Here is a 10,931-nt window from a genome sequence, read left to right as displayed (position 1 = left end):
AGTCAGTCACTGTTCGTTCCACTCACATAACTTCTAGTGACCTATTTGTTATTGTTTTACATTTATCATAATTTGTATTGATATTTTGTTAATTTATTATGACTTACGTATTTTAGATTTGGATATTTGACAATTTTATGCATGGTTTTAACTGTCGTTGTTGGATGATTTGGATAACTTTTAGTATTAATAGTGCGACTTTGTCATTATTATAGCTTTAACAATATTATTTTTGCATGAGGTAATCTCTAATGAGATTACGTTACAATATTACGTTACGAGATTACCCCCTCCATGGATAGAAGAGGTCCCCATAATTTAATTGTTTGGTTCAAACTGATGTACGTAATAGCCCCAATGGCTCTTTGACTTCTTTAATATTAAAACCAAATTTTAAAAAAAAAAATCTAATTTTTTACGTTATTACTCTAAATAAATAAAACTACTCAAAATACATGCATATACATGGGTGGGAGGTCCTTAATTAGAAGTGAAAAAATGTAGATAGTAAAAAATTCAGACCCCATTAAACATAATCTATGAGCTGGGATTTTAATATTTTCAATTCCTCGGCTCCTGGTTGCAAAGTCAGACCCCATTGACATAAACAATTCAAAAGCAATTTTCACCAAATTTTCTATATGAAATTAATCATATTAGTTTATATAGGGCAGTTGCTTCTTCTCCATTGCCATAGACAAATCAAAACGTCCCCCTCCTAGCTATATACATCAGCTTCAAAAAAACAACTCAAACTATTACAATCCATGTATGACGAATATCAAAAAGCTTGAAAACATTTAGCTAGCTTCACTAATATAACACGAAAATCACTGCCAAATCGACGTGTAATGATTAGCTTCTAGTCCCTTATCTTTTTCTATGTGGCTTGATTATGCCGGCCAGCCATCCTGCTGGAATTGGCAATAACATTTTTTTTTCTATTACAAGTATCATTCACTCGAATCAATCTTGTTCGAGCCTGGAGGAACATCTACATCATAGTAGAGTTAGCTCTTGTTATAGAAGTTTTTTTTTCTTCAATTTTTTTTATTCACAAGACTCAAATCTGAAGAAGAATCAAACATATTGTATCACTTCAAGTAAGTATGTAGTTGAATTGGCAACAGCGACATCTGACAAGGCCCCAATATTTCATTAGTTTTTGGTCATCAAACTTCACCTTTATAAGTGACATAAACCTCTTCTTGAAAACCTCCTCTCACATTCCACTTCTTTGTGTTACATGTTTTGTTTATACATGTTTCTCTAATTCCCTCAAAATCCATATAGTAGCTACCTAGCTAGAAGCATTTGATTTGATCATTCTATGATGAAATTGGGATTTGAAGTCCTTCATGCAAATCCAAACATCATGATTCGTCCCCACATGCATGAAACTTGGGACTACCCAAACATTGCTGATCATCACTTGCCACCACCTCCAACCCCATCAAACCCACCATATCCAAAACCATCATCAACTGAAAACCACTGCATAAACTTTACACAGAATAATGAGGTGTGTGATTGGGTGGAGCATATTACCAAACACCTTGTTGAGGACATACCAGACACCACTTCTGATAGCAACTTACTACCCAACAACCTTTTCCCTTCACAGCTTTCACACAATTTCAATCCAAGAAAATCCACATGTGTTTATGACCCCACAAGCAGCAGCAACAATTTCAATCTCATTCAAACAAACACAATCATCCCAGTTTTAGATCATAATAACCATAGCAATATTGCTCATGATCATGAGTTAACCCTGATAACCCTTCTAATGGAGTGTGCAGTTGCAATCTCTGTTGAAAACCTCATTGAGGCTCATAAAATGTTGCTGGAACTAACACAAGTGGCTTCACCTTACAAACCATCATGTGCTGAGCGTGTTGTTGCCTATTTTGCAAAGGCCATGGCTAGTAGAGTGATGAACTCCATGCTTGGGGTGTGTTCCCCTTTGATTGATCACAGGACCATTCACTCTGCACTCCAAGTGTTCAACAATATGTCTCCTTTCATAAAGTTTGCTCATTTCACCTCCAACCAGGCCATCCTCGAAGCGGTGAATCGCTGCGGCAGCATTCACATCATTGACTTGGACATCATGCAGGGGCTGCAGTGGCCACCCTTCTTCCACATCCTCGCCACCCGAATCGAGGGTCCCCCGGAGGTTCGGATGACCGGCATGGGGAGCTCAATGGAGCTCCTTGTTGAGACAGGGAAAAACCTCACCAACTTTGCAAGAAGGCTTGGCATATCCTTAAAGTTCAACCCTGTTGTGACAAAGTTTGGGGAAGTTGATGTTTCAATTTTGAAAGCAAGGCCTGGTGAGACACTTGCAGTGCACTGGTTGCAGCACTCTTTGTATGATGCAACTGGTCCTGATTGGAAAACACTGAGGCTTCTTGAGGAGTTGGAGCCAAGAATCATCACTTTGGTGGAGCAAGATGTTAACCATGGAGGGGCTTTCTTGGACCGTTTTGTTGGCTCCTTGCACTACTATTCCACCCTCTTTGATTCCCTTGGAGCATGTTTGCATAGTGATGATGATAGAAGGCACAGTGTGGAGCATGGTCTTCTGTCTAGGGAGATCAACAATATATTGGCCATTGGAGGCCCTGCGAGGAGTGGTGAAGACAAGTTTAGGCAGTGGAGGAGTGAGCTAGCTAGGAATTGCTGCTTTGTGCAGGTTCCAATGAGTGTGAATTCAATGGCTCAAGCTCAGTTGATATTGAACATGTTTTCACCTGCTCTTGGGTATAGCCTTGCACAAGTTGATGGCACATTAAGGCTTGGATGGAAGGATACTAGCTTGTACACAGCTTCTGCATGGACCTGTGGTGGCGGTGCTTCTAGGTAGCTTCAGGTTGTATACAAGTTTGGGTAAATTTTGAGATCTGAAATGGGATTTAGAGCTGTAAACTACTAGCTAGAGAACTGAACTTCATATTGAGAAAATGGATTACAACTCAATATATAGGTAGCAAACAATTCTATTATCATATACATGTTTACACAATTTATGATTTCTTTCGTAAAATTTTACTGTCCAGAAAAATGTTATTCAGGCTTCAGAATGTATATGAATCTTTCCACTTTTCATCCTCATATCTCTTTGGATGCTTCCATATCTTGTATAACCACATGAGTTATTCCACAAAAACTTATTAGGTATAGTAACTTTAACAAGAGTTACACTCTTAGATAAGTGAATTTTCACACGCACATATGTTTAAATAAACTTTTAGTCCCCATTTTTATTGAGATTTAGTTTTGGTCCCTACCATTTGATTTTTGGGTTTTTAGTCCCTACTTTTGTAGATAATCTTAGTTTTGGTTCGCACAGTTGATTGATCGGTAAAGTAGCTAATAAAGAGTCACGTCACCAATGTCACTTGTCCTTGTGGTCTATCATGTTGTTGATTCAGGGTTAATGGCTAGCTCTTTTAATAGAGTTTCTCACTACAACACAATTCAAATTCAAGAGGCTTTATGGGGCTGTGAGAATGAATATTTTTATTAACATGTATAAATCTGAGTTGACAGTAAAATAGGTATTTTAGAATCACTCTTTACAAGTATCAATGGTTTTTTTTTTTTTTTTGATAAGCTACAAGTATCCATGGTGATGTAGTCATTTTGAAAGGTCTAAAAGAAAACCTTGTTTTAGGAGGGCCCCGAACCACTAGACGATGGGGATATACTTGCCTAGTTGCCCAACCGCCTCCGTACTATGTTCATAATATGAAGAATATTTCAAAATCGTCAATATACTAGAATGATATGATTAGGATCTCTTACGAGATCAATTTGGGTTGGCCCCGGTTTGTTTAAAAGACTTGGTTAGACTATGTATAATGGTTTTAAGGTTCAACACCCTTATTTTTCACTTTTTACACTACACATCATCTTCTTTATCTTCCATCTAATAATTCAACACACATTCAACTTTTACTCACTATAATGATTTTGTTTAATAAAATTCAACACCCTACCCCACCACTTTTATTTCATATTCTTATTTTCTTTTATGTTTTTGTTTTTTTGTGATTATATATTAATAACATTTGTTAAAAGGGTAATTGGTAGAATTTTGCGTGTTAAAATGATTATTGTTGGGATCCATTTCACTAAAAAGATGTTTAGAGCTACAAACAATAGTTAATTGGAGGCGAAATAGAAAAACTTGAGGTAAAATGTTTTTCTTTTTCCGTGTCCAAATTAAATGAACCAAGTCTCTATTTATAGAAAAAAATGATGAATTTTGGTGAAAAAAAATAAAAAAAATGAATTTACTACGAAATAATTAACCCAAATAATTAGGATGAGATAAAAATCTAGAAATCACAACAACCAATGAGATTTTGCCAAGTATATTAATGGCCCCCACTTACTACTCATTCAACCGGTTGAATGTTCAACAGCCTATTCAACACCCCACTGCATGTGTTCAACTGTTGAAAGTTGTATTCAACATCCCCATAGTAACCATATGTAGAGCAATTAGATATAAATTGATACCGACTCCTCATAATTTGGTGGCTAGCCACATAAGATATTAGCACGGGAATCGAAAGTCGAAACCAAAATTATCATTAAAAATTGAGACTAAAGCCATAAAATTTTAGATGGTGTTATGAAAACTAAAGAGGGGAACAATTAATAGCCATTCATTTCAAATCTATGCTCCAAAGTTCAGTGCTTTTATTTTGTCGTAGAAACAAAGAGTTTCATATTTAATCTGGCCTAAAGGCCCAATAGTACAAGTGAAGGTTGGATACACTGCAAACGGGAAAAGTAGAGACTAAAACCATACAAATTTCGTATTCACAATGTCTATGTCTGACATAACAGATTTGTATATTCTGTTTGCTGCAGAAAAATATGCTTGCTGATCATGATAGTATTCTTAGGGCATATTCTTCTTTGATGTGTGATTAACAGCATTAGAGGAATGGCATGGAAGAAAGATGAGGACAAGTCAAAGTCAATTGCAGATAAAAGCAACATTTTTTGCAGTTTGGCAATAATTGCAGATAAATGCATAATTAGATTTCATTATGTTACAATGTATAGCACACACAAGTTTTCTAAACACGAAATTGATTTTTAAGGATTTCATAGTATCCTCTAGCAGTCTAGAACATATAGTTCGTAACAGATATGCATATCACCTTCAAAGCTAGTTTTGAGTTTCAATAAATTGGCAGTGAACTTGTCCAATCATAAAGTGTTCGACAGTATTTTCACCAGAATAATGCAAATACTGATTTTCGTTCCAACTAAGCTTATTGTACTTTCATGTAGAAAGCAATAATTATCAATATCCCAATATGAACACAACTGGAGCATCAATATCTCATCAATATTTTAGAAATATGTCACAAATAACTTACATTAACCCCTCAAGTTGGAGCATGCAAATTACATATGCACAACCTACGCAATGAGAAATTAAAATGAGTAGGATCAAGTGATTGAGTCTATACATCAACCAACTGTGCAATGATTGAGACATAAGAAGTTCAATATTTCCCTTGAGAAACTCATCACGAAAAAAATGACAATCAATTTCGATGTGTTCGGTTTGGTAGAGGAAAAACGGATTTTTGGCAATATTGAGTGCTATCACAATAAAGATACAAGTGTGTAGAATGTGAGACACCCAAGCTGGAAAGGAGTCTCCTTAACCATTTCAACTCACACACAATGGCTGCCATTTCAAATATTGATTTGTTTAATCTAACAGTCAAATATGATGGTTTGATGGTCCACCTTATAATATCCTCCTGACCTATACTTTTGAAGCATAAGCTATCAAAAAATATGCACAAAGAAGATAGAAAATAAGAATAAAAACTGGCTCAACCTTGTTGATTGAATTTTGAATGGTTCTACTAGAAAGATCAGTAGATGCACTCTGCTGCGAGCTATCAGCCTGATTAAAATTTGCTGGGTTATCCTTTACATATATCCCTGAACAAAAGCCCAAATCCCACTACCTAGGATTGCTTGTCAAATTTGAATTTACATCTAAAATGACACCCTCAATTCAGCTCATCCTCACAGGGAAACAAAAATACAACTGCCGGAATGTAAAATTAGGTAACAAAGGAAATAAGATCAGTTCATGTTTAACCAACAAGCAGCACCGGGAAGACTTGAAAACGGAAATTATTAGATTCATACTTGTATCACCCATAACTCTACTATCTGCAAAACACAAACATTTTCTTCTATCTGTGTTTTCAAAATATGAAATGAGTTAGAAGAGAGATGAAAGGAATGAAACTACAAATGACACAAGGATCATCTAGCATTGTACATGCCAAGTCCTTGAATTTTAGAAATTTCCACAACTAAGCTTATTTTATCAAACAATGCAGTAGATGTAGGTCCAATGACACAAGAAATATTTGAAATTAAATATTTCTGTCCAGGTTATAAGTTTGGCAATCAAATCCAATGACTTATCATCTTGCCTAAAATATTGAAGGGCAAGATCACATTATCTTCAAAACGACAATTTTCTATGAGAGATTGAAAATTCACACTATCATCTGGATTTGGATCTCTCTCTGCAGACACTCTTTTAAATTTTTTAAATGTTCAACAAAATCTGACTATCTTCAGCAAATTTAACCACAAGCCTCTTCATATATCAACATCAATTATACCCCTTCTTATCCATTAAGTTAAAGCTTTCAAATACACACACCAAAGGGTTGACTTCCTTAGCCATAACAGAGAGAGAGAGAGTTATGAATGATGCTAAAGTAAAATTTCCCTTACTGACTAAATTTCAAGCATGAATCAATTAGTAATTCAAAAGCTAAAATAACTCATTTCCTCTCTGCTTTCAAATACTTCAGAGTAGTATTGTAATGAATATTTGTTACAATTATATAAAGCAAGAAAAAACAACAAATTCCATTAGCATTTCAATTCCAGTTACATTTGCAAAAGTAGCTTTAGTGCATGAGATCAGCAATTTTCAAAACAATAACAGGAGAAAGAGTACAAAGGACACATAAAGTTTGTGTCAATCAAAAGCACCAAAACCACAAGATACATTAAATGTATAACTAAGAACAAATGCAGTTAGTCACTTTAGGAATAATTTCAAGCTACTGACAAGTAAGAAGCCTACTAATCACTTAAATAAAAGTTCACAAACTGCAGAACTCCTTGTGTATGAGGCCAATTCTGTAATCACTTCAAGCCTTCTCTCATGATTTTGGTCATAGCGACTGCAAATGATCATGGTACGTAACGAAGTTGAGTTTTGCATAACATATCTTACAAATCTCATCTGACATTCCTCTCCGGTATAACCTTTAATATAGCATTTATTAAGATGCGAAGAAAAGCATTCAGGAACAAAACCTGGGTCTGGCCAAACCTCATCATTATCATCATAAATCTGTAGTTCAAAGACAACAGTTTGAAGCTTAGGACAGTGATTGAGCATATCAAGCACAACACTCCATTTAATAGAGCAGTTAAAGAAGAACTCCATATGAATTAAATTGGGAAATACATGAATGTCCGTATCTTCGCACTGCAAAAGTTTTAAAGATAAATTATCAGACAATTTCTGTAAAGGAATCAAACAAACAACAAACTCAACACATTCTCCTTTTCCATATACACACCTCGTCTAAGGTCAGAAACTGTACATTGCGAAAAGCTTTCACAGGAATATACAAAGCGCCACAAAACAAAACCGTTGCTTTGACCAACTTGGGTAAATTTCTGTCATCTATTTCCAAAACTTCAGGATATTCATGAAAAGAAATAACAAATATTTCCAAATCTTCAAGAGCTGAACACCCATCAAGAAGGTCCATCAAAAATTGATACTTAGCGAACTCAACATTATGCAAATGCAGTGTTTTGAGTGAGGGAAGATCAACAGAATAAAAATCATCAAAAACTACTTAATGCAGCGTGAGAACAACAAGGGTTGTGCAGCTGAGAATACAGTAAGGCACTGGTAAATAGGGCAACTCGATTTCGAGATTCTCAACTTGGCGTTGTATTACAGCCTTTAGCCATACCTTGACATCAGAATCTGGACATTCTTCACGCTCACATCTTAGGTTGTGTTTGGATGGGGTGATTTTTGGGGGGAATGTAATTCTAGAGGGTATTTTAAATCCTTTAAATTGAAATACCTAGTTTGGATGTCTATTTGTGGAATTGTGAAAATACTGGTAATTAAAAGAGGTAATTTAATGAAGGGATTATAGGGTAATCAAAATACCCTCAAAATTGGAAGTAATTGGAAAATCCCTCACTGCTCGTGTCTCTCACTCTCTCGTTCTCGCTCCCAATCTCACTCTCTGCAATCTCGCTCTTTCGATCTCGTTCTCGCTCCCGATCTCACCCTCTCGCGATCTCATTCTCTCGTTCTCGCTCTCCCGATCTCACTCTCTCTGCAAATCCCGATCTCATTCTCTCTGCAATCTCGCTCTCTCGTTCTTGCTCTCCCGATTCATGGAGTGGCTCTTTCTTCCCTCTTGATTCAGGTAAAATCTCTTGATTCTTTCACAAATTTTGCAGTATTGTTGTTGTGGTTGTTGTTGTTTTTTCGATTTGATTTTGTTTTTGGAGTTGAAAATATCTGTTTTGTTCTTGTCTTGAGTTTTGTTCGTTGATGCTAGTACTGGGTTTGTGATGTTTTTTTTCTCCATTTTGTGCCTGGTTCAGAAGCAGATGAACTAGGTGAGGAAGGCAATAGTTTCTTTTTTTTACCAAAACAATAATTAGAGTTACATAAGAATTGCTCAAACTGAATCTGAAAATTGACTAGCTAGGCCTCAATTCATGTGTAAATCAAAGGTACTTTAATCCTCTGTTGCTCTTGGCCTTGACCCACCTTGATTTCCAACCACCCTTTTGGAATTTCTTTGGTCCTTCCATGGTGATGGTATGCTTTTGTAGGTGTATTTCTAGATTAGGATGGTTTTGGGGAGAAACAAAGGGACAAAAACCCATTATGCAGAGAAGGAGTTTGATGAATAAAGAGTATTTTTATAGCAAGTAGCAATAGCATGATGTGTGTTATATATAATAAGGTGCATTGCATTCCTCAAGCATTATTCAAGTTGTCATGACAGTGATTTGATTTGTGTTTATTGTCACTGTTTTTTGCTAATCCTTGATGATCGGAAAAATATTTCAGGCTACTGCTATAAGTGGATACACTAGCAACTCTGCTTCTGCCAAGAAGTGCAGAAAGAAGAAGGTAAAGTTATTCATTTCATCTTATAGTCAAGCCTGTGATTTTAATATTTGTAGTGAGTTTTATTTCAAAACAACCATGGACATATTAGGATAGAAATAACATCTGAGGGTAAAGTTTTTGATGGGTTGATGCAAATCTCGTGAGAAAATGGAAGCGTAAACGAGATTGGTAAAGTCAGAGTACGATTTCGATATCTTGGCTCTGAGATATCGATCGTCGGAAAAGCTTAGGGCATGGACTGAAAGCCAGAGTGGTCTCCACCTCTTGGAGAGAACAGTTGTGGCAGCAGCATCTTCAGTGGGAAGAAATGAGAGAATGTGACTGAGAACTTCATCTGGCAACCTGCTTATCCTATCAGCCATGGGAGGAATAATGGAAGCTCTGTTTCACCCTCAAAGAGTCAAATATAGCAGATTTTTGATTTAGGGTTCTAGCAAAACCATAGTAGTAAGAGGGGCTCGCACCTCACCCCTGGGTTAGATTCCTTGAGGTGTTGATCATAAGTTGGAGACACTCTTGTTGAATGTTTTCCTTGCTATTTTTATTTTTGTATTGTTTGCACTAACTTCTCTTAATATTCATCATTTTTACACTAATTTCCTTAAGATATACACTACTTTTGTTCTAAAACTATTGTTGTTTTAGTTTTTGTGTTTTTTTTAAAACTATTATTGTTTTATAAATTCAAAACATTTTGTTCTTAAATGATAGCTCAAGTGGTAGGAGTTATGGACATATAGGTGGATCGAAAAGGTCTAGAGATCAATAATATAAGTACTATTATAAAATAAAGAGTATTAATTAAAAATACAAAAGACTATTTAAATATTTAACAAATAAAATCATTCATTTTTAAAAGAGTAAGTTAGAAAGAAGTTATAGCTTTAATTAAATTTGTTAATATATATACTTCCAAGTGTGTGTATATCTATAATAAAAATAATTAATAAAATTGTGCGGAGGGCGGGTTGGGTACTATAGTAACCATACTCACACTCACACTCGTACCTACTATTTTTTGCGGGTAATTACTCATATCCATTTAGTGGATTCTTACCCTACCCATTATGAGAACTTTTAGCGGGTACCCAATGAGTTTGAGACTCATTCGCATTCCTGGGCATTACAATATCAGTCTTGATTCATGTCCCTCATAACAGTAACAGTATTCATACCATTATATATTAAATCAATTACTTTATCTCTTTTTTCTTCTTATCTCACTTTAAGTATCTAAACCAAAAAGTGGTTCACGAAATATTTTCAATGGAATATTGATGATTTTACTAATGATTTTTATGATCAAGGTTATTAAAACCGGACCGGTGATCAAACCGGCGAAGGCACTGTTTCACGGTTCACAGGTTCAACCGTAGTTGAACCGTGGTCCAACCGGTTTTACCGCTATAAGTTATTTAATATTATTTTCAAATCAATATAATATATATGAGGTAAATACAAGCTTTTAGTTTTCATTTGCCACGAAGAAGGATATATTGGAAAAGGATTTGGGCTACTGCTTATTCACCTTCTTCAAAATTCTACTAAGAGATATGAGATATCCATTGTCTGCACACATAGGACAATGTTATCATCATCTATTTCCCTGTTCCCTTTCCCTACTTTCCGTTCTTTCTCAAATATCTTTCATCTTTTATATGTTTTTCCTTTT

The 10,931-nt window shown here is 35.4% G+C and overlaps 2 protein-coding genes across 2 annotated transcripts; one reads left to right on the top strand and one right to left on the bottom strand.

Moving 5' to 3' along the window:
* The first annotated feature begins 1,086 nt into the window (after positions 1 to 1,086).
* Positions 1,087 to 3,011, top strand: LOC130721335 (protein SCARECROW-like). Its single transcript, XM_057572112.1, has one exon. The coding sequence runs from the start codon at positions 1,331 to 1,333 to the stop codon at positions 2,867 to 2,869; it is 1,539 nt and encodes a 512-aa protein (XP_057428095.1). The 5' UTR covers positions 1,087 to 1,330; the 3' UTR covers positions 2,870 to 3,011.
* A 2,919-nt stretch (positions 3,012 to 5,930) lies between these two features.
* Positions 5,931 to 8,180, bottom strand: LOC130716691 (putative FBD-associated F-box protein At5g56820). Its single transcript, XM_057566693.1, has 2 exons — positions 7,665 to 8,180; positions 5,931 to 7,570 (listed from the first exon to the last, which is right to left on the bottom strand). The coding sequence occupies exons 1-2, from the start codon at positions 7,857 to 7,859 to the stop codon at positions 7,163 to 7,165; spliced, it is 603 nt and encodes a 200-aa protein (XP_057422676.1). The 5' UTR covers positions 7,860 to 8,180; the 3' UTR covers positions 5,931 to 7,162.
* Between the last annotated feature and the right edge of the window lie 2,751 nt (positions 8,181 to 10,931).

This window comes from Lotus japonicus, chromosome 5, assembly GCF_012489685.1.
Source record: "Lotus japonicus ecotype B-129 chromosome 5, LjGifu_v1.2".
In the NCBI taxonomy this organism is placed as follows: domain Eukaryota; kingdom Viridiplantae; phylum Streptophyta; class Magnoliopsida; order Fabales; family Fabaceae; genus Lotus; species Lotus japonicus.
The sequence above is the reverse complement of the archived record's forward strand: the minus strand, read 5'-3'. Positions and strand labels throughout refer to the sequence as shown.

Excerpts from the sequence above, each read along its gene's own strand:
- LOC130716691 (XM_057566693.1), bottom strand. The coding sequence starts at position 7,859 with ATGGACCTTCTTGATGGGTGTTCAGCTCTTGAAGATTTGGAAATATTT. Across the intron at positions 7,571-7,664 it reads AGTTTCTGACCTTAGACGAG|TGCGAAGATACGGACATTCA; the intron begins GTGTGTATATGG and ends AAACTTTTGCAG.
- LOC130721335 (XM_057572112.1), top strand. The coding sequence starts at position 1,331 with ATGATGAAATTGGGATTTGAAGTCCTTCATGCAAATCCAAACATCATG.